Here is a 24,263-nt window from a genome sequence, read left to right as displayed (position 1 = left end):
ATTTTTGTGGCATATGCTTGACTTAAGGCCAGTATGGTCAGTCTTAGCCTTCATTACTTGAACATTTCTAACATTCAACTTACTAGGTTCTCCAGCCTCTCTTTAGATAGAACAGCTTCACTTAGATCTATTTTTACAGATTAGATTGACCAGTAAGATTTTATTTGAAGAACGAATCATACCACTAAAATTTTTTAAATGAATGAACACTACTTTCATTGTAAATTACCATTTTACAAAGTTGAATGAAGAATGGGGCAAAAAGAAGGGGATAATACTAGTGATGAAAGACCCCAAGTTCTTCATTAAAAAAAAGAAAAGTTTGCTGGTTTTAAGAGTAGCAAAGGAATACTCTAAATATGGTACACAGTAGAGGGGTGCCTGACTGGCTCAGCCACTGGAGCATGTGGCTCTTGATCTCAGGGTTGTGAGTTTAAGCTCCATATTGGGTATAGAGATTACTTAAATAAGAAATCTTTAAAATATATGTATATGGTACACAGATTTATGGTCATCAGTCCAGGCAAAGAACATTCAAAATACTTGAACTATCTGTTGAAGATTGTCTCTGAAAGGTGGGAGCTTTTAAAAATGTATTTGTGGAGGGGCGCCTGGATGGCTCAGTGAGTTAAAGCCTCTGTCTTCCGTTCAGGTCATGATCCCAGGGTCCTGGGATCGAGCCCCACATCCGGCTCTCTGTTCAGCAGGGAGCCTGCTTCCTCCTCTCTCTCTCTGCCTGCATCTCTGCCTGCTTGTGATCTCTGTTAAATAAATAAATAAAATCTTAAAAAAAAAAAAAAAATATATATATATATATATATATATATTTGGGAGGTGCTTGGGTGGCTCAGTCAGTTAAGCATCTGCCTTCAGGTCATGTCGTGATTCCAGGGTTCTCAGATTGAGCCCTGCGATTGGGCTGCTTGCTCAGCAGGGAACTGTTTCTCTCTCTCTCCCCTCTGCTTGTGCTCCCTCTCTCGTTCTCCCTCCCCCCCCCCCGCAAAAAAAAAAAAATATATATATATGTAATAATAGTTTTTTTTTAAATAATAGTTTTTAACATTGAAATGTTTGACTTTCATGTATGGTTTTAGAATGCATTAAGTACAGAGGTAGTAGATTTGCTCATATTTTCATTGTCCTTCTTTCATTAACGGCTAAATAATGATCATTAAAAGCTTGACATTTAGTGAAAAAGGCAGGTTAATTATATTTTTACATTCTTTTAAAAACCAAATAGTGTACACACACACACGCATGCACATGCACAGTTCTGCACCTTACTGACCAGTACATACAGAGCTATCTTTCTTTATTTTTAACGGGTTCTTGTGGTATTATTTTACCAGTCTGCTGTTTATGGACATACATATTGTTTCTGTCATTGCCATCACAACTGTTTTTCTGTAATGCACAAGTTTCTGGCTTAAAGATTGTGTTATAAAGACTGTGTGTTTTGTTGTTGTTGTTTAATGTTGCCAAATTACTCTCTGTATACCAATTTAAACTCCTCCAGCAAAATGCCTGTTCTGCAAACCCTTGCTGAGTAGATGGGTGAAAATGGTGGTTTTATTATAGCATGAGAAATAACATAGTACAGACCCTAAAAGTAGGTTTCCTGGTCTCTAATCCCATGTCTATCATTTCTTAAGTGATTCTGGACAAGTTGCTTAACTTTTTCATTCCAGTTTTCTAAAATGAGGTTAATACTAGTATCTGCCTTCTGTGGTTTTGTGAGGGTTAAATGAGTTAATATGTGTAAAGTTAGCATGTGTAAAGATCTTTCAATAGTGTCTAGCACATAGTAAATGTTATAATTTTCACCATTAATTATTTTAAATTGCTTTCTCTTAATGAGATTGAGCAGTTTTTTATATGTAAGGTATTTCTATTTCTATAAACTTAGTTCATATCCGTTACCCATTTTTCTGTTAGGTTGCTGATCATTTTCTTAGGGATTTATATGGTAAGGAATTTAACTTTTTGTCATATGCATTACAAATCTTTTTTCCAATTTGTTAATTATCTGGCTCTTTTATAATGTTCTTTTTTGCCAAATTTTAAAATTTATATAGTCAGATTGATCAGCTTTTAGATGGACAGGTTTTATGTTATGCATAGAAAGGCTTTCCCCAGTCCAAATTTATAAAAAATATAATTCCCCTCCCATGTTTTCTATTGTACTTCTAACTTTTCATCTGAATTTATTTTTCTTAAAATTAAATGATGGTATAGGTCATATGTTTCCTAAAGACCATTTAGCAAATTCCTAACTGTGGAAAAGTCTCAGACATTGATTGGCTTTAGATATTTTTGTCTTTGATCAAATATTTTTGCTAATGATTTCAGTAACTTTGACTTTTAAATAAAAGGAAGACATATGACTGCTTTAAAATATTTTCTTAAAATATGCTTTTCTTATTTAGGAACTGATGAATCCCCAGAACCACTGCCAATCCCTACGTTTTTGTTGGGTTATGATTATGATTTTCTGGTGCTTTCTCCATTTGCCCTCCCTTATTGGGAGAGACTTATGCTGGAACCCTATGGATCTCAAAGAGATATAGCCTATGTTGTATTATGTCCAGAAAATGAAGCCTTGTTAAATGGAGCCAAAAGCTTTTTTAGAGACCTCACTGCAATATATGAGGTAGGTGTTTAAAAAGAGGTAGCATTCTGGGGGGGAGTCTGCTTCTCCCTCTTCCTCTGCCCCTCCCGCTGTCTCTTGAGCACGTGAGTATGCTCTTGCTCTCTCTTAAATAAATTAAAAACTTAAAAAAAAAAATAAAAAGAAGTAGCATTTTAAAACCATAATTTGTATACTTACATACAAATACTGGGCAGTTCAGTTGATTGGACAGAGACATAATCATGTGAAACTAGTCGTGTAGTTCTCATGCTAGCCAGTTATATTCTTTACAGCATTTGACACCTGGACTGTTCGTTAGATGGGTGTACTTTGGTTACAATAGAAATTGCTGTATTGGGGAAAAACCATTGAGGACATATATATGTCATTTCAGATTTATCTTTTTTTTAAAAAATTTAAATAAAGGGTTGCATTATTAAGTAGCCAGGAAAGAAATTACATTTATAAAAATTCTGCACGTGATTCTCTAGGAACTCAGGTGCTGACACTAGGCCTCACTTTCATAAAGTAAAGCTGTGCTTGAGTTCTCTATGAGCTATATCATTCTAAAATTATTGACTGATCTTTTAAATTTTTAGCTGATGTTATAATTCTGATGTTGTATCTATCACTGAGTGCAGTGATTACAGATTTTAAGTGCTTTAGGACATAAAGTCTTAACTTCATTATATTTTCCTTTCCCCGTAAATGCTTAAAAATCCAGTCTTTAAAATTTAATTTCTTCTACAGTCTGAGTTGTTAATTTGTGCTGGTTTAGCTCCTTATAAATATTCTACTTAATTACAGGGTATTTGCCCTGTAGATTTGGGAAATAAATATTTCCTAAAGAGTGTTACTTAGAACTACTAGTTCTGCAAAAATCTCTCCAGAAAAAATTCCATAGTTAAACAGGCTTGGGGAAACATGTCTTACATTACTAAGAGATTCGCTATTCATGCTGGATTATTAAAGCCTTTGAAAGTTTTTTTTTTTTGGTTCCTTTTTTTTCAAGCCTTTGAAAGTCTTAACAATGAAGAAATCCTCTGTCTAAGGGTGCCTAGCTGGCTCAGTTGGTGGAACTTTTGACTCTTGATCTCAGGGTTGTGAAGTCAAGCCCCACCTTGGGTGTGGAGCCTACTTTAAAAAAAAAAAAAAGAAAAAAGAAATCCTCTGTCTAAATTTTCTTGATTTAGTATTACAAACTTATTTGATATCGGGCTTCTTGTAATAAACATCAGTGGCCCACAGAATTAGTGAGCTAACAAATACATACTGTATTCATAGAACAATTTTTATTTTGTTTTGACTTGGATATATGTGCATATTTTTGCTCACTTAGATCTGAATTCTGTAAGTTTTCATTGTTCATACCACATGGTCCTTGTGCCATTAATACTTAGGTGTTGTATTTCATTGGAGATAGTTTAATTTTGAAAAAAAATTTTTAATGGATTTCTAATGTATAAAAGAAAAAGATGTACCATTTCACGTGATATTTTTATCTCAAATGTTAATTATAAATTGTAAGGCTTAGTTTAAATAGCTTAAATGCCTGGAACATGTGTCTGACTCAGTTGGTATAGCATGCGACTCTTGATCTCGGGGTTGTGAGTTCAAGTCCTATATTGGGTATAGAGATTACTTAGAAATACAGCTTTTAAAAAATAAATAACTTAAGTGCTTATTTTATAATGCATACTCAGATACTATAATAAATTCACTAATTCTCCTTTCTGTATGTATATCTGTAGTCCTGTCGATTAGGTCAACACAGACCTATTTCTCGACTGTTGACAGATGGAATCATGAAAGTTGGATCTACTGCATCAAAGAAACTATCAGAAAAGTTGGTAGCAGAATGGTTTTCTCAGGCAGCTGATGGTAACAATGAAGCATTTTCTAAACTCAAGCTTTATGCACAAGTCTGCAGATATGACCTAGGTATTGAATTTGTATTTTTTTTTTATAAAACCAGTGGTCGCAAAATATGGCCTAGTTTATCTGCTGTTTTTGTAAATAAAATTTTATTGGAACCCAGCCCTGCTCACTTATTTACATATTCTCTGTGGCTGCTTTTGAGCTATATGATTAGAGCTGAATAGTTGAGACAGACTGTGTGACCCACAAAACCTAAAATATTTACTGTCTGACGGTTGACAGGAGAAGTTTGCTGATCCTAAAATAGGGATCCCATCAGGTAAGAAGAAATTGTGGGTATAAACAATTATACTTCTGTAGGATCTGATGAATCTGTGTTTTTAATTAAGCTTATTCACTTTAAAATTTTTGATTTCTTAATGGTTTAGAGATGAAATAACTTGTAGTTACTTCTGCAACATTAAGAAACAGTTCTTTGTTGGAACTAAGAAAATGACAACTATTTAAGACTTGCTTTTAACACCCTTGAATTAACATTGAATTAAATATTGATGGACTTTAGTAGACTTAATCCAAAGAAACACAGAACCAAAATATTGACCCTCCTTAGGCATCTCTATAATATGAGCCCCATGATAACATTTTTCATTTTTTGTCTGGTTAGCTCTCAGTTTAGGCAATATTTATTCAGGTTGTGATTTAGGAACCTTTGAATTATTTAATAAAAATTTGCTAGATATTATTTTCAATCATTTAATGATGTCTAGTAAATATAATTTTGTTATACTTTAATGGGACCTGTTTATTTTGTATGAAAATGCTGTTTACTTTTTCAGTTCCATTTAAAATTTGTTTCTTCAGTTTCTGGGCAAAATAAGAAGCTTGTGTCTGCTACATTGTTAGCATGCAACTAAGGGAGGGTAAAAGCATTACCTAGATTATTATTCATATAGTAGAATAAAAAAAGAGCCAATCTGAATAAAGAATTAAATATCCTGCCTGTTTTTGTTATCTTTAGGTCCTTATCTTGCTTCCCAGCCTTTGGACAGCTCTCTCCTTTCCCAACCAAATTTAGTTGCCCCTACAAGTCAGTCTTTGATTACTCCACCTCAGATGACAAGTACTGGAAATGCTAATACTCCATCTGCCACCCTAGCATCTGCAGCAAGTAGTACTATGACAATGACATCAGGGGTTACCATGTCTTCTTCGGTTGCCACAGCTAATTCAACTTTGACCACAACTTCAACTTCATCTTCATCATCCTCCAACTTGAATAGTGGAGTATCATCAAATAAACTACCTTCATTTCCACCCTTTGGCAGTATAAACAGTAGTGCTACAGGATCTATGTCTACACAAGCAAGTACAGTTCAGAGTGGCCAGCTAGGAGGGCAACAGTCATCAGCTCTACAAACAGCTGGGATTTCTGGAGAATCATCTTCACTTCCCACTCAGCCTCATCCAGATGTGTCTGAAAGGTACCTTTGAATATACTATTCTTTGCAAAAATGTAAATATATTATGGTTCTTTCTGTCTGAGGTAATCCTTGTGAATGAACATGGAGAGTTTTGATCTTATCCTTGAAAAATTTCAGTTTTTGTTTTATAATTAATTATTTTAGTTTTTGTAAAATTGATTATTTTATCTTTATAATGTAGACTCTTCATAAAGTCTTAGCATAGAATCCTAAAATCTCATCGTGGTTATTAAGACCTTGAAAACCATTTAGTTCAACTATGTTGTGATGTTTGAATATGTTCTGTGACATGACTGTTAAGTAAATTTTCCTTTGCAAATCACTACCTTGATTTAGAAGTCACTACTGAACCAGTCTGTTCAGAGCTTATTAAGAACCATACAGAGATTTGAATCTTAGCTCTGCTGTTTACTGGCTATGTGACTTTAGGAATGTTGTCTGACTTTCTGAGCATGTTATCTGTAAAATGGAAGCAGTAGGACAATAATGTACACTAAATGCTCTATACAATGTTTTCAAACACGTGTGATGATTGCAGCTCTTTATTCCTTTTATGATGAAGGTATTGAGTAAGCTTCCTTTTTGATTTATAGGTTAGGTTAGCATGAGCTTGGTAATATCTTTCAGCTACCCAGATGCATTTTGCTCAAAGTTAAACTTATTTATGTGAGTAAAAACAAACTATTAATTTACCCAGATTGATGCATTCATCTTTAACATCTAAGTAGATTTGGAGTTTAAGAAAATCATATCACCATCCAGGAATGAAGCTTGTGCATTATTAAAGTTATGAAGTGTGAAATGAATATGTATAGGCTATTAATGTAATAGATATTGACTAAGTCTGAAAACCTGGTTTCTTTCTGGTCTAGCTCTGCCTTGTGATTTAGCAGCTGATAACCTATCTTTGTCTCAGTTTTATTACTTAAGCACTAAGCTTTCTAGTGTTTCTGGATATTCTGTGGTTTTAGAAATTCTATCCCCCTTTTTAATACAAGCCCTCTTAACGTAAGGGTATTTGTATTACTTACAAATTACTTACTATTCTATTTGGAGAGAAAGAGATGTCCCCAATTTTTAGAGAAGGTCTCTGACACCCCCCACCAGAAAAAGAGGGGAGGTTATTAAGAACCTGCTTTTTGATACTACCTCAGAAACTAATGGTACAACTTTTTTCCTAACTCTGTATTTCTACCTTAAATTTTAGCACAATGGATCGGGATAAAGTGGGTATCCCCACAGATGGTGATTCACATGCAATCACTTATCCACCTGCAATTGTTGTTTATATAATTGATCCTTTTACCTATGAAAATAAAGATGAGAGCACTAATTCTTCTAATGTATGGACTTTGGGGCTACTTCGATGCTTTCTGGAAATGGTCCAGACTCTTCCTCCTCATATTAAAAATACTGTTTCTGTACAGGTAAGAATGATCACTTTTGCAAATTAAATTTATATAAAACAGTTTGATGTAGACAGAAGTTTCAGAAATACTATTTAGTATCAAAGTTGGTTTTTTTTTTTTAAAGCCAGGTTCTGTTATATTTCACTTTAAGAGATATGATAATAGAATCTTAAGGGATTTTATAAAAGATAAACATAGGGGTGCCTAGGTGGCTCAGTCATTAAGTGTCTGTCTTTGGCTCAGGCCATGATCCCAGGGTCCTGGAATCAAGCCCCACATTGGGCTCCCTGCTTCTCCCTCTCCCACCGCCCTCTGCTTATGTTCCTCTCTCCTCTCTCAGTCTGTCTCTGTGTCAAATAAATAAATAAAATCTTAAAAAAAAAAAAAAACTTAACAATCATACCACAATAATAATGAAGATAAAAAGATTGCATTTAAGTACATTAAATATTTCTCTTGTGTAATTTTTATAAACCAGTTTTAAAATTCATAAGCTTAAATAGAAGACCAGAGCATGGATCTATATAAACTAGAGTTCTAAATAAGATAGATTGCAAGTTAAAGTAGAAATTAATGATTTTCGGGTGCTAGGGTGGGTCAGTTGGTTAAGCTTGTGACTCTTGATCTTAGCTCATGTCTTGATCTCAGGGTCATGAGTTTAAGCCCTGCATTGGTCCGGGCTGGGAAGCTCAGTTGGTTAAGTGCCGTATTCTTGATTGCAAGAGTTCAGATTATGATCTCAGGATCCTGGGATTGAGCTCCTTGTTGGGCTCTGTGCTCAGTAGGGCATCTTCCTGAGGATTCTCTCTCCCTCCGCCCTTCCTGCCACTCGCACGTGCTCTTGTGCACTCTCAAAATCAACAACTCTTTTTTAAAAAGAAAAAAAAGAAAAAAAATTAACGATATTAACTTGCTTGCAGAGATTCTGAATTATTTCTTTACAGACGCTAGTAGGACTAATCAATGGCAATATTAATTAAGTGCCATGTAGAAATTTAAAAGGTTTTTATATAAACTGTTAGTAAAATTATTAAAAACCTATATAATAAGAAAATTCTTTAGAATATAGTTTTAATTACATTTAAATTTTATAGTAAACGTTTTTAGAGTTTTAGACCCATGATTCTTTTTATTTTTAGTTGTGGAAGTTTAACCTTTGTAATATTTGCCTATAATTCTTAGATTGTTCCTTGTCAGTACCTGTTGCAACCTGTGAAACACGAAGATAGACAAATCTATACCCAGCATTTAAAATCCTTGGCTTTTTCGGCCTTCACCCAGTGTCGGAGACCACTTCCAACATCAACCAACGTGAAAACATTGACTGGCTTTGGTCCAGGGTTAGCCATGGAAACTGCTCTTAAGAGTCCTGATGTAAGTGTGTTTTCCATGACTAGTTATTGACTGACTATACATTTTATGATTTTATACAGAACTAAGTGCAGTTCTCTGTTTAGTTCTCATTTTCCAATTATCTTACAATTGGGTAGAGATAATATATCACATTTTCAATAAAATATTTTTTTATGATTGTGTAGTACCATAGTACCTTAATTTTTTATTTTACAGAGACCAGAGTGTATTCGACTTTATACACCTCCTTTTATTCTGGCTCCAGTGAAGGATAAACAGACAGAGCTAGGAGAAACATTTGGAGAAGCTGGACAGAAATACAATGTTCTTTTCGTGGGCTACTGTTTATCACATGATCAAAGATGGATTCTTGCATCTTGTACAGATCTATATGGAGAACTTTTAGAAACTTGTATCATTAACATCGATGTCCCAAATAGGTACCTCTCTTTCCTTAAGTGTATCACTGTATCATCCATTTAAAGAAATTCTCTAACACACACAATGTTTCATTTTTAATGAATAGAAAACTGTTTGGAGGGTCATGTACATTAAGTTTTGAGATTGTGGGTGTTTTTCACTTTTTGGGGTGGTGAATATATTGCATGATTAGAATTAGAAATAATTGGGAGTGATCTTTGTTACACAGACAAAAGAGATTAAAGTCTCAATTCTATGTAATAAAGTCTGAGGCAATAATTTCAGCCTAAGAAATTTTAAAGAATGGAATGAGAGCGCCCTCTTCATTTAAAAAAGAGCGTCCTATAGCATTTACTTCTCTCAAGTGCCATCTGAAGTACAGTCCCGAATTAATTGAGTTAACCTCCTTTACTAAAATTGTTGACTGAAAATGTTCCTTTTAAATGTTGGAATATTTTCTGAAAATGGTGGCCTTGTTTTTAGAATTCTTCTTGGTGGTAATTAGCTGTCGTACTTATTTATGAGGGCTGTTATAGATCACAACAGGTAAGCCTCATATTAACTTACAACCTATAACTTACATTAACTTATAACTTAAAATCTAATAGACATTTCTAATAACGTGTTTCAAGGGTAGTGAAACTGAAAGGCAAGTTCATGAAGTAATGTTCAATTTTGAGGTTTGGTTCCAGCCCTTATTTTTTTTATTATATAAAGATCAGTTTCTTTAAGTTCAGAAGTTAATTATATGCAGAAATGTTTAATGAATATTAGGTTGTAGTGGTGCTGAAGAATATGTAAACATTAATTTTATTTTATTGGTTATAAAGATTTATTGACCATTTTTAATAAACCTTTAAGAAATACTTCATACCTTATTTCCTTGAAACAATTTTGATTTTTTAAAATGCTCATTAAGTGAATTTTGGAAATATTATGCTTATCTATGAAGGATGAGAAAGAGTAGAGAACGAATAAATCACCTTTCCAATACAAAGACAGTACTGACATTTTACTCAAAGTAGAAGTGAGGTAATAGTTAAAAGGTCCAACTCCACAGAGTTGTGGTGACCTGGGTTCAAATCCCAATTCTTCTACTTACTGGGTATGTGATCTTGAGAAAATCAGGTTAGCTAGCTGAGCTTCAGCTTGCTTCTCTGTAAAACTGGTTGAATAATTTTATCTGCCTCATAGGGTTTGTTAGGCTGAAATGAGGTATTACATGTAAATTGACTGGGCATAATGATTGCTATATATTAAGTACTCAGTAAATCATAGTCACCATTGCTCAGCCACAGAGTGCTTAGGTCATGTACTTGCCTAATAAAGCACATGCATGCAGAAAACACAGCAGTGTTGTTTGGTCTGAGAAATATAGTATTTTGTTTAATATTCTTCAATTTAAAGTATAGGGCAAGGGTTGGCACACCATAGCCTGTGGGCCAAATCTGGCTACACAAATTTAAGTATTATGTGTAGCTGCCTTCATGCTATAGAGTAGAATTTTTGTTACAACAGAATCTTGATGGCCTGGAAAGTTTACTATATTGGCCCTTTAGGGAAAAAGTTTGCCAGTCTCTGGTGTAGAACAGTGTTTATGATGAATTTTGGTGGTTCATGGACAGTTTCTTTTTAAGTTTAGAATCTGTTTTAGTGTGTTTTATGAAAAACACAAGTAGCATGCAAAACCTATGGTTTTATGTATATTCTTGCTTAGGACTTAAATAAAAAGTGTCAAGCATTAAAATTAAGGGGCTAGTTTTGCACCAAATTTGAGCTCTTTTAAAATGTTCTCATACAGGGGCGCCTGGGTGGCTCAGTGGGTTAAGCCGCTGCCTTCGGCTCAGGTCATGATCTCGGGGTCCTGGGATCGAGTCCCGCATCGGGCTCTCTGCTCAGCAGGGAGTCGGCTTCCTCCTCTCTCTCTCTCTGCCTGCCTCTCTGCCTACTTGTGATTTCTCTCTGTCAAATAAATAAAATCTTTAAAAAAAAAAAAAAATGTTCTCATATGAATTTTAAAATACACAATTATCTATTTACTTACATCAGGGCTCGTCGGAAAAAAGGATCTGCTAGGAGGTTTGGTCTACAGAAGCTTTGGGAATGGTGCTTAGGACTTGTACAAATGAGTTCATTACCGTGGCGAGTTGTAATTGGCCGCTTAGGAAGGATTGGTCATGGAGAACTGAAAGGTAAAGTTGTGCTTTGTCAAGTACTTCAACTTCTGTTTTATGTTAATTAATACACTATCATACTACATCTAGATATATATGTACTGAATAAAATGCAGAGGTTATAAAAACTAGTTTTTTGTCTTAAAAGAGGAATCACATATGTCTAGGTCACAAATGGCCTAATTCCAATTTTAAAAGGACATTTTACTATATTTTGACTTTAATACCAGTGTTATTACTACTGTTCTTATTTGTCTTCCATTTTTCCTCTTTCTGCTTATTATTCAGCTCATCCCCTGTTTAACAGATACTAATTGATGTTGATACACATTAAAGTTAGGGGGATAAAGGATATTGAGTAACAGCAGCAAGAAGAGATTTTTGGCTTGATGATTACTCCTATTATGAGGAATTCATTAACTTTAAAACGAATTCATTAACTTTAACTGGTTTTAGAGGGCTTAACAGTGCTGTTACTTTTGTTTTTTTTTTTTTGTTTTGTTTTTTGTTTTTTTTTTTACTGTTGATACCCACAGATTGGAGCAGCTTGCTGAGTCGTCGAAACTTGCAATCTCTAAGTAAAAGGCTCAAAGACATGTGTAGAATGTGTGGTATATCTGCTGCAGACTCTCCCAGCATTCTCAGTGCTTGTTTGGTAGCAATGGAACCCCAAGGCTCTTTTGTTATTATGCCAGGTAGCTATCCTTAGTTTTTGTCAGATTTATTTCTTCATGTGCTTGTGTTTCTAGTATTATGTAAAGTTGATTCTTTTTTTATTGGAAGAAAAAATAAATTGTCTTTATTTTCAGATTCTGTGTCAACTGGTTCCGTATTTGGAAGAAGCACCACTCTAAACATGCAGACATCTCAGCTAAGTACCCCACAGGATACATCATGTACTCATATACTTGTGTTCCCTACTTCTGCTTCTGTGCAAGTAGCTTCAGCTACTTATACCACTGAAAATTTGGACTTAGCTTTTAATCCCAACAATGGTAGGTGAATTGTTCTTTAAAGGTTTGCAAATATAAAATAAGTCTTGATGCTTGTGGCTGATTTTAGGCTGAAGAGTGCCTCCCCAATCCTATCCTTGTCCGGTAAATGTTTCTGAAACCTATGAATGTTAACCTTAGATGACCAAAAAAGACTTTGCATATGTGATTAAGTTAAAGATTTTGAGATGGAGAGGTTATCCTGGGTTATGCAGGTGGGCACTAAATGCAATCACATGTATCCTTATAAAGGGAAGTAAAGGGAAATTTGAAGATGCACAAAAGAGGAGAAAGTCACATGATGGAAATGGAGGGAAGAAAAGTCAGAGAAATGATGCTGTGCTGCTGACTTTGAAGATGGAGGAAGGGACCATGAGCCAAGGAATGCAAGGAATGTAGTGCTAAATGCTGGAAAAGAGAAGAAAACAGATTTCCTCTGGAGCCTCCAGAAAGAACATAGGCCTCCTGGTTCCTGATTTTGACCTAATGACCAGTACTTTGATTTCAGCCCAGTAAAACTGATTTTGGACTTTTGGACCCCAGAACTGTAAGAGAATGAAGGTGTGTTGTTTTGAGTCAGTAAGTTTGTGATAACTGGTTAAAAAGACAATAGGAAACTAATACAACCATTCTTTTACCTTACTGATACTGGAACTAGTGCTGTGAATTATCTCATAAATATTTACTTATTTTAAAAGGCAACAATTGATCATAAAATGCACAGATTTTTGTCTGTGCTGCTTGCTACCTGTGCATAGACCATAGACTTGGCAGCACATTTTATATTCCTTTCTAAATTGATTTGCCAGATTTATATAAACTGCCATAGTAGGAAATAACTGTTACAGATAAATTTACAGATTACATTTTATTAGAAGAGAAAATAAATGGTATTCCATTGTTGCTCTGAGGTACCTTAGAAAATGGCACATCTCTAAAGTCACAAGTAGGGGGCACCTGGGTGGCTCAGTCATTTGAGCATCCCTCTCAATTTCAGCTCACATCATGATCTCAGGGTCCTGGGATCCAGCCCCATGTCAGGCTCTCTGCTCAGCACGGAGTCTGCTTGAGTTTCTGTCCCTCTGCACTCCCCCAACTCTCTCTGTCAAATAAATAAATCTCAAAAAAAAAACAAACAAACCCATAAGGAATATTTATTTTCTTCTTTCAGTGTGTTACACAATAACTTGAATATATTTTACATAATAATTAGACTATTGTGCATAGTTCCACTTTAAGTACATTTTCATTTCTAGCATATTACGTTTGTTTTGTATTCATTTGCTGTTGCTGCTGTAGCAAATTGATGCATGCTTAGTAGCTTTAAACATCACATGTTCATTATGTTACAGTTCTGGAGATCAAAAGTTTAAAATCAGTCTTAACTGGGCTAAAGTCAGTGTGTCTGCAAGGTTGGTTCTTTCTGGAAGCTCTAAGGGAGAATCTGTTTCTTTGCCTTTGCTAACTTCTAGAGACCACCTGCACCTCTTGCTCATGGACCATTCTTCCATCCTCAGCAGCAGCAGTGTAGCATCATCACATCTCCATCACTGACTCTAACCCTACTGCCTCCCTCTTATTAGGACCCCTGTGATTACACTGGACCCACCTGGATAATCCAGAATAATCTCCCCATCTCAAGATCCTTAGCTTGATCACATCTGCAGAGTTCTTTATGGTAACATATTCACACATTCCTGGGATTAGGATGTGGACATCTTGGGGGGGAGGGCATTATTCACACTACCACATGCTTGTTTACAATGTATAATTGTTTATATGGCTCCTAAAACAGTACCTGGCACATGGTAGACATTCAGTAGATGTTAATTAAATTAACCCATTTTGGTTAAAATTCATTAATTTATTTTAACCCTCCTATGTGACCGCGGGATGTGAAGAATGGAGGATTTATTTATTTTTCTTTCTCTATGTAGATGGAGCAGATGGAATGGGTATCTTTGATTTGTTAGACACAGGAGATGATCTTGATCCTGATATCATTAATATTCTTCCTGCATCTCCAACGGGGTCTCCTGTACATTCTCCAGGATCTCATTACCCCCATGGAGGTGATGCTGGCAAGGTAACCCTGTTACAAAAGTTTAGTCTGTCATTCATTAACTTATTAATGGGTTGATACATGAGCTAAAACACTATTTTTCCCTTGGAAATTAGCAAGAAGTGAGATTAATAGTACATTCTTACACTTCTGTCTTACAGATGTATTATTTTGAATTATGCATTATAAAGAGAGTCTCTCAAGGTTCTTCTGTCCCTGACTTTGTTTTCTAGACTACTTGGCTTTAGTACTACTTTTGTAATTTTCCTGCCACTTTATCGTACCTTCTAATCAGGTAGAGCATCAGGTTATCTGCAAATTAGTATATGCTATAAGAGCTGCCCTTCATATCAGGGCTTTTTTGGAGGAACGTAATAGAGATACTGATTATCGGGGCACCTGGGTGGCTCTGTGGGTTAAGCCTCTGCCTTCGGCTCAGGTCATGATCTCGGAGTCCTGGGATCGAGCCCCACATCAGGCTCTCTGCTCAGGAGGGAACCTGCTTCTCCCTCTCTCTCTGCCTGCCTCTCTGCTTACTTGTGATCTCTAAAGAAAAAAATACTGATTTTCTCCTAAGAACAGAGGAAACACTGACCATCTTCCTTCTTTTCTCTATGTTAATTTTCAACATTTGGGAAGCAGGTTGTCTTGTCCTTCGATTTGAACTCAAAACTAATGGGGCTTCATTTGAATAACATTTTTATTTGAGTGAAATTATATATAGTGGTTATTTGATTGTTATAGAATGCACATGTTTAGAATCTGCCCTTTTAAAATAAGGATCTTTCTCCAGTTTTACCTTAGATCCTTTCCTTCCCCTCTTTTTTTAAACCTGGACAGAAGTGAGATTATTATAGTGCCTGTTGTGTCAGCTGGTAAAGTATGCAACTCTTGATTTGGGGGTTTTAAATTTGAGCCCCACGTTGGGTGTAGAGATTACATAAAAATTTAAAAACCCACAAAAACTTGGGGAAAAAAGTGAGATTATTGAAAAAAAATATGTATATAGAATAGCACCAGTAATCTCACTACTTTAATAAAATTGTTTTTTACTTTTAGCAGATTACTTTCTTTTCACATGTATTTATATTCTAACTTTTCAGTACATATAAATTGAAGTATAATGAGCTTTTTAACGTTGTTCTCCCGTAATTGTTTTATCATTCCCAAAATGTTGAATATTTAAGTATCTTATTTTTTTGTTACAGATAATGTTGCAGTGAACATTTCCTTGCATATCATTTTCTTCTTTTTATTTATTTCCTTAACGCAAATGCCAAGAAATACAGGGACTAATCTAAAGGATATGAGCATCACTTGATAGTCATCCCTTCCTGTTGCCATAGTGCTTTCCAAAACATTAGTAACTGCATTTTATAGTGTTAGATGAACAAAGCTAAATTTAATTTACCTATTGGATTGAGGTGTGGTGATCAGGAATTAGATGAGGGAATAATTAGGAAGTAAGTTAGGAATTTCATTGAACATTTTGTATTTTCAGTTTGCTGGAAAGTTTTAAACACACATATACTGAACATGGGCTCAGCATCATAATACAAATTTACTAAACAGTTCGTATATTTATTTCCTCATATAACTCTTAAAACTCATTCTTTTAATATTGTTACTAATTATGATCTTCTCAGTACATAGCAATTGATTTTTTTCAATATCCTTTAGTATTTTTTTTAAGTTGATGTCATAAGATAGACTGCCATAAATCATTCTGTAGATCTAGTGCCAACGTGTATCAAATGAATTAATATACTTTTAATTTTCTCTCTTTAAGGGTCAGGGTACTGATCGGCTACTTTCAACAGAATCTCATGATGAAGTAACTAATATTCTTCAGCAACCCTTGGCCCTTGGTTACTTTGTATCAACTGCCAAAGCAGGTCCATTACCTGACTGGTTCTGGTCAGCATGTCCTCAAGCACAATATCAGTGTCCCCTTTTTCTTAAGGTATTTCCATTTCTATGTCACTTCCTAAATAATGCTGATTGATGCCTTAGTTCCAAAGAAATATAGAAGTGTCTAAGGTCTTATTAAATGAATTGTGAAATATGACAAGATCTCAAAGAAGTTATCTAATTATGAAACAGCTCTACTAAGTTCGAACTTTTAATTTATCTTTTCGTATTTCTGGGACCCTTGCTGTTAATATTTGCAGCTGTACATATGAAGTATAGAGCTGGGTGAACCTTATATTACTTTTAATCTAACCTTTTCATTTTCTAGGTGAGCATATTAAAGTTCAGAAAAACTTATTTGTCCAAAGTCATAAATTGGTAGTAGACCCAGAATTACAGTCTGTGTCCTTTCATGATTATACTATTATTCTTTGAATTACATCATACTGCTATTATGCCACAGTATTTTGGGGATTAAAGGATTCATAATTTTCTAAGAATATATTTGATATTTAGGTCCATTTACTATCTCCTTAAAATTTCTTTCTAGCTTTGGGTAAATTGCTATGTTAAAACTATTAAGTGGTTTCCAAGTGCTAAGATTCTGAGACCCATACTGACTTATTTATCAAAACAAGGTCATTGGCAAGTGACGTAATGAGGTTGAGATACATTGTAAAGGGGTAAAATGAGATGTGAAAGCCCTATCCAGGATGTTACTTCTGTAGCTTACTACTATTCCAAAATAGGAAATTAAGATCTGATTCACTTTTTCTTACATACATGCACCAGAAGTTGACTTTTATTCCAGAAGTCATGCTATTCTCACTTCTTGTCAATTGATTTTTTACTCTTAGGGTAAAAGCTGGATACTATGCTTTATTTGGGGGATTATATTCTAGTGGGTACCTGAACGAATAGGCTTGCCCTCTCTTAAGCCTATTGCTCTCTTGATACCCCTGGCCCACATACCATTGAGTCAGTGACATTTGAGTCTAAGCACTGAACTTCTGTAGCACATTCATAAAGAATACAACAGCTCTTGATCTGAATTGACTATTGATGCAGTAATATATTTAGGGAGTGTCAGCCAGGGTAATAAAAGTTTGGACATATATGACTTTTCTTTCCCTTCCAATATATATACAGTAGTCTATACAGATCTCATTACAAGAACATATTCCCAAGAGTGTTTCTGCAAAATAGTCTTTGGTGTTTCTAAAAAACAAAGGGTTCTTTGGTCCTTTGGGAAATGTTGCACATGCTTTCTTCCCCCCTTTTGTTGTTATAATACATGTATGCACATTAAAGTCTTTGAAAAAAACAGCAGTAAATAACATTATATACCTACTATTTCCCAAACTTACTTTAATACACAAAAAAGCAATTGTGTAACACCAGTTCATAATTCATGACCTTAGTGTTTCACAGAACATTTTTTTAGGAAACACCACTTTACAAAAAGTCCAAGGGACTATCCAGATTCTTTTCTACTCAATATTTATTTGCAGAGAGGATAGTGTAAAGTGGGCATTCACCCTCAGATACAGTGTAACAAGATTAGGACTTCTGGTCTGAATTACCAGGTAAGGCATAATTTACCGTAATTTTGTTCACCTTTTGTTTTCATACATTCCATTTTATTTCCTATACCATAGGCAATAAAATCACCTGATGTGTTTTTCTTTACTTGGAAAAATAATGGTTTGTAACCTAGATGATTAAAAAAATCTTTTTTTCATAGAAATTAAATAGTAATTTCTAGTACTGACTATTCATCTAATTTGTAGTGATCTGCCATATGAGACTTCTTCTTATGACTTATAAATCAAGAGTTTATGGGCATTTAAAAAATATCTATCTTTGGTTATATTCTTGAATATATAACACAAGAATATAAATATATATAATTGCTATTGTAGAGGAGAAATCACCTAAATATGAAATAGTACCTTTTACAGTATACAGATCTCTAAAAGAGTTTCTCCATCTCTCATAGTTTTTTTTAAACACTTTATATATATTGACTCAATAAACAAAAAATGATTCACTTTAATTGAAATTCCTTTTTTCTACTCTTCATTGTCATACCGAAATGGGTGTGACAGTTGTCACCAAGCCTCCAGTATGAAATTGCATGGGCAAAAGAAGGCATTCTATGCACTGTACTAGAGTGCTCACAATTCCACCATAGGTAGGTTTGTTTAAAATTATAGATTCGTAAGCAGTATATTTGCATATGCTTACTCCTCGTATATTTTTCAGTGCTAGATCTTCATGTCTGTGTATAGTCTAAAGTTCTAAGTAACGTGTAAACAGACTGTTCAGGTTTATCAGCTTAGGGCTTCTTTAAACATTTACACATCTAGGCATGTTACACTCAGAAAATAGATGACTTTTAAAATACCGTTTAAGTTTTTTAAGGATTATTATGTGGTCTCAAAAGCAGTAGAGCTTATGAAAATAAAGTAAGATTGAATATAAGTTATGCACTTAAAAATTAATTCTATAGTAAGTTGGTTAAGCAAGAAGAACAAGCAGCTTTATAGTGGTGCCCATTCATTACATAGGTCTAAAATGTATTTCATCAAGGACGAGACCTTGGAAAAATAAGGTAAAACCAACAACTTTTCCATTTGGCTGACTGATTTCCTGTTTTTTTAGGCCTCTTTGCACCTCCACGTGCCTTCAGTGCAATCTGATGAGCTGCTTCACAGTAAACACTCCCACCCACTTGACTCAAATCAGACTTCAGATGTTCTCAGGTATAACTCTTTTTTACCATTAAAGGTTCTCCATTGCATCTTTGAAAGAATATAATGTTGATTCTTATGTAGTTTTCTCATATTTGGCAATAATTTACAGTCTTGTACCCTTGGATCTCTAGATGAAGTACATCATTCAGAATGAGTGCTTTTCTTCCTAGCATGTGTAATCTACTTTTGAGAGTACTTTTTATGAAAATTAGTTAATCTTTAATCTCCCCTAGAACTCTTTATTCTATACCTTCCACCATTTTTTAAAGTGGCTTTGAATCTTAGATGCCATAACTGGGAACTGCTTCCAAAATCTACAGTGAAAATAAATACATGACTTATACTTTTCAGGTTTGTTTTGGAACAGTACAATGCACTCTCCTGGCTAACCTGTGACCCTGCAATCCAGGACAGACGCTCATGTCTCCCAATTCATTTTGTGGTGCTGAATCAGTTATATAACTTTATCATGAATATGCTGTGATCTTCATTCAGTGGAACTGTACAAGAAAAAAACAAGGAAAATATTTCGCTGCAAGATTAAGTTACAGTTATCTTCTCAGTGAAAGTCATCTGTGATGGGGTCTAATTCTTATTACTTCAACAAATATTGTTTTGACTTGGGGGGAGGGGCTATAACCCTGCTATTTTTCACTGACTATACTGAACTCTTTAGGATGATGACTGATCATACAAAACGTATTATAACATTTTCGTAGCAAAATTAACCTTTTTTTTCCAGTCACAGTATTTGTGAAAAGTAATGAGCCATAGTACCCAGTCATGTTAAATGAATATTAAAAGCATGGAGAGGAAACATGAGGAACAATGAATTTCAACATATGGCTTCAGAACATCAAGATGTTCTTGTATTGGATTATAGTATCTAGTATTCAAAAATGCCTGCATCTCTTATTTATTGTAAGTTTTTAAATGTATAAATTGTCTTATATTTCTTAACCTCTTTTATAAAAATTTTCCTAGAAGGTTTATACTGCCTTCTTGCTTTAAAGCAATTGGTCTAAAATATATGTAATCGTCTTAATTAAAAAGTTGCAGTAGGGTTGCTTTTAGAGTATTATTTTTTTGTAAGGGGGTGGGTGGGACGGACAGTAAATTTGTATTGTCTCGATGTACAGTTTAATGGGGATAGAGGGGGAATAATGTCCATACCATTGTGTGTGGAGGATTTACAGCTAAGCTGTAGTTGCAGAGTACATGTACAGTAATGAAGTTCACTGTGTTTATAAATTAAAAAGGTACCAGGTCTTACAGCATTTTATATATCACACCTTTACAGAATAACATGATGGCAATATACAAGTGATATTGTTGGGTGGTTTAACTTAGAATAAAATGAGAATTCTTCAGTTATATTTTGTACTATGGTTTAGGGCTATGACTAATATTTCAGGCCATTTCCAGTGAAAGAAACTTAGTTTTACAAGAAAAACATTTGCTACTGAATGCTTAAACTAATTTTGGTGTTTAATGTTACATGCTTAAATGTTTTTTTTTTTTTTCAGTTTTGACAGTGGCACATCTAGGCATGGGAATATTATTAATTATGAAAATTATCTTCAGGATCTGCTATAAGGTTGAAATTTAGCCCAGCTCTAGGCATTTTACAAATTATTTTAAGAACAGTCACTCTGATTGTTTGACTTTTTTTGTTTTTTTTTAAATTAAAGATTGGGAATGTGTGTGAGAGTTGCATATGTATGGGTGTGTGTGTGTGTGTGTGTGTGTGTGTGTGTGTGTGTGCAATCAAACTGTGGTGTAAATAGATTCTCAGTGAATTCTGGTATTCAGACTCTATTCCACTAGTTAAAGAACCATTTTCTAAACTTAACCTGTTTCTTTTGCCTTTTTTATTTATTTAATTTTCTTGGTTTGGAGATGGCAGTCCCAAACACCAGAGTCTGTACTTTTCTGTAACACAGCTCAGATTAAGGCAGGGCATATGCCAAGGAGGTTCTCACCTCCCTAAAGAAGGGACTTGAATTTTAGGGACTTTAATTCACCCCTTCCTTCAATACAGCTTTCCCCCTTCTTGTTTGCACATGCCAAGAGAAATGCTTTTATGCAGGCTTTACCCCGTTAAAATGTTATTTCTACAGTGCTGCTCACAAGAGAGTCCAAGTTAGCCTCCTACCTGTGTTGCTGACTTGAATTCACAGTCACCAAGTCTACCTATCTTTCTTGGAAGCAGTCTAGCAAAATTCCGAATTTATACATTCACTAATTCTTCACAAAGACAAAATCAGTTGTATTTACAAAACTGTAATTCGGTATGTTTTATTTTGTTTTTACTGAAACTTGTTTTGTAAATACTATATGCTTAGCTTAAATATCACTTTCTTATGAACAGTATAACTTCTTCAAATTGTGTATATTAAAACATTAGCAAGTCTTGTTTTTTCTATAAAGAACACAACTGGTGACAAAGCTTTTCAATCACTTCTTCAAAATTACAATGCAATTCCAGTGGTCAGCATTTTTGAAATTAAAATTTGAAGATCACATCTCTGCATTCATTTTTAAATTATGCTAGCACACTACAGATTATGTTGGCATGTTTTGTTCTGTACTTAAACTTGTCTGAGATTTGAGGGAAAAGATGTTTATTTGGAATTTCTATAAAAAGTATCCTTTTTTATATACTTAGCTCAGTAGTGACTTTTAAAAATAAGAGCTATATTCTCAGTTGTTTAATATCACTAGCTTATAGTAACCACACCTCAGTTTGAAAATAGATTTTTAAAAATTATTCCCTGACAGTTTCTTTTATATGGAGCCATAAGGAAGAAACCCAGTATACAATTACTTCTTATCTGGGAATCAGGGAGTAGTTCCCAAATATACAGGATTTACTGATAAGAATTTTTTTTCTTCCCTTCACATACAAGTTCACATTTAAATAGAACATTATTAAATAGCCATTAGAAAAGGTCAGGAGACTTGTTTCAGAAAAAAATTAAGCCTTTTATGCAGGATGATGGATCTGACTTACTAATGTACTGTCACAGACAAGTATGGGTAGTTTTTTTGTTTGTTTAAATGGTAAAGCAAAATAATACATACTTTATACCAGTTGATCACCAACACCTTGACTTCTTTGTTACAGTGCTAATGTGTTTTTTGTGCAGTTATCCATTACCAAGCAGGGTGGAAGTTCAGTATTTTGGCATTTAAAAAGATTAGTTATATAATGTCTGCTTCCAGCCAGTGAGAAACATCTAGCCATACTTTCTTATGCAAGCCATTCAGTTATCAGGACTGTGAATTAACACTGTATGAATAAATTTCTGTACACCTTATTGTTTGGCCAGAAGGCCACCAAGTGTACTTATATGTAATCCTTAAATTTTAAAGTAGCTGTAATTTTTAAATCTTTCTAAACTTTTCTTAAACCACTAAAATTAAGCTCTTACTACTTAGTCAACTATCCTCAGCTGTATTCGTACTCAATTGTCAGTATGGCACAGATTACTGTATTAAAATATTCTTTTCGTCTTCATATTTACCTTCTGAGGTAATTTTTTAACTTAATGTGTTACTACAAAGATTTGCAGATCTTTAATCAAGCACTATGTTAATACTGTAATATCAAAATACTATGTTGCGTTATTTAAAATGTTCAAATTGAATACATTAAAAGGAAGTTTTTAAATGCTGTTGCATCATATAATTTGCTATTCATCCACTATGGCATCACATATCAGTCTATTAATACATTTTAATGTTGCATGAGTAATGTTTTGGTCTGGGTTTCCTCTTAAGATTTTAGTTTGTCTAAATTAAGGAAAAATATTTTTGACATACTTCTCCCTGCCCCCCCCCCCCAATCAGCTAGAAATCTTAACCTTCCGGTTTTTCTTGGTGTTTTAATGGGCCCGAGAACTGTGGTTTAAATTTTCATATGTGTTCTCTTTTGTGGAGTATGAATTAAAAACTGGATTTGGGACCTAAAATACTCCTCAGGTTGATGTATTCATGAAGTTTTAAAATAGCTTTAGTTTTTCAAAGTAAACTGGATTTGTGGACCTTAAAGTTACTGAGTTTAAACTACAAATTGTAACGTCATTACTGGACATGTCAGCATCAACTCTCTCAAAATAGCTTGGTCACTTTATGAAGGGGCGTTTTAAAGTTGTTGTTTAGCAGTGACATTTAATATGGTCCAATTTTTTTTTTTTAATGTGACAAAACAAAAGAATAAGGAACAAACACTATTGCTGCCGAATGCCATAACACTGAGTTGTACAAATTGTGATTGAGGAAATGAAAAGGTTTATACTTTTTAAAAAAAAAAAAAAAAAAAAAATTCAAATGGAATAAATTATTCATGAAGCCTTCATTGTGGTGTCTCATTCTGTTAAAAAATATTTCCATCTTAAACTTATGTAAAAATTAATAGTACTTTTTTTCATTGTAAGTGGAAAGGGGTAACCTAGAAATTAATGGACTTTTAATTTCTCTATCTGAAGTATTTTATTTAAAAGGAGATTTTATATGTACATACATTTTTCTTTTAGACTGATCAGTTTGGTATCAGTTTTCTAGTCTAAACAAGTTACTTTCAAATATTTAAAGCTTAGTTCAGTCCTATTTGATCATATAAATGTTTTGAAACATAATATAGGGGTTCAGATATGAACAATCCATTAAAAATACTTTGTATAGGCACCCATTTTAAATATTTTTGTACAAACTTAAGCTGAGTAAGGACAAACCCCCAAATTATTGTGTTCATTTTGAAATAGTTTCTGCCAGCAAAAGTTTTAAAATAAGGCTTTAAAAGGAGGTGTATGTTGTTGGAACTTGTACCTTACTAAGTTATTCTACATCTCACAGTTCATATTACCTGTAATTTTTTTTCATGGTAAATTAAAATCCTTTATGGCTGCTTCTTGATCTAAATACTAAAAAAGTCTTGGGGATTCCTGGGTGGGTCAGTTGGTTAAGCAACTGCCTTTGGCTCAGGTCATGATCCCAGGGTCCTAGGATCGAGCCCCACATCGGGCTCCTTGCTCAGTGTGGAGGCTGCTACTCCCTCTCCCTGCAACTCTGCGTACTTGTGCTCTCTCTCTCTCTCTCTGTGTCAAATAAATAAATAAATAAAATAAAACAATACCAAAAGTCTTACCTATACCCTGCTTTCTTTTCACAAACCTCAAAATGGGCTTCTTTCATAT

General features: G+C 34.2%; 1 protein-coding gene across 2 annotated transcripts in view; it reads left to right on the top strand.

Annotated features, from left to right (window-relative positions):
- Positions 1-23,425, top strand: part of MED13 (mediator complex subunit 13) — a 107,072-nt gene extending 83,647 nt beyond the window's left edge. Inside the window, exons 18-30 of one of the 2 annotated variants that reach the window (XM_032322888.1) lie at positions 2,427-2,650; positions 4,381-4,570; positions 5,526-5,988; positions 7,196-7,415; positions 8,580-8,771; positions 8,967-9,190; positions 11,220-11,362; positions 11,881-12,039; positions 12,154-12,339; positions 14,274-14,422; positions 16,188-16,361; positions 18,974-19,074; positions 19,417-23,425. In XM_032322888.1, the coding sequence (XP_032178779.1) occupies positions 2,427-2,650; positions 4,381-4,570; positions 5,526-5,988; positions 7,196-7,415; positions 8,580-8,771; positions 8,967-9,190; positions 11,220-11,362; positions 11,881-12,039; positions 12,154-12,339; positions 14,274-14,422; positions 16,188-16,361; positions 18,974-19,074; positions 19,417-19,549 (2,558 nt within the window). In that variant the 3' untranslated portion in view covers positions 19,550-23,425. Of the gene's footprint in view, positions 1-2,426; positions 2,651-4,380; positions 4,571-5,525; positions 5,989-7,195; positions 7,416-8,579; positions 8,772-8,966; positions 9,191-11,219; positions 11,363-11,880; positions 12,040-12,153; positions 12,340-13,919; positions 14,015-14,273; positions 14,423-16,187; positions 16,362-18,973; positions 19,075-19,416 lie in introns of those variants that run through there. The other variant, XM_032322889.1, reaches the window with a different exon arrangement.
- Positions 23,426-24,263: the final 838 nt, after the last annotated feature.

Source organism: Mustela erminea, chromosome 18 (assembly GCF_009829155.1).
Source record: "Mustela erminea isolate mMusErm1 chromosome 18, mMusErm1.Pri, whole genome shotgun sequence".
NCBI lineage: Eukaryota > Metazoa > Chordata > Mammalia > Carnivora > Mustelidae > Mustela > Mustela erminea.
The sequence above is the reverse complement of the archived record's forward strand: the minus strand, read 5'-3'. Positions and strand labels throughout refer to the sequence as shown.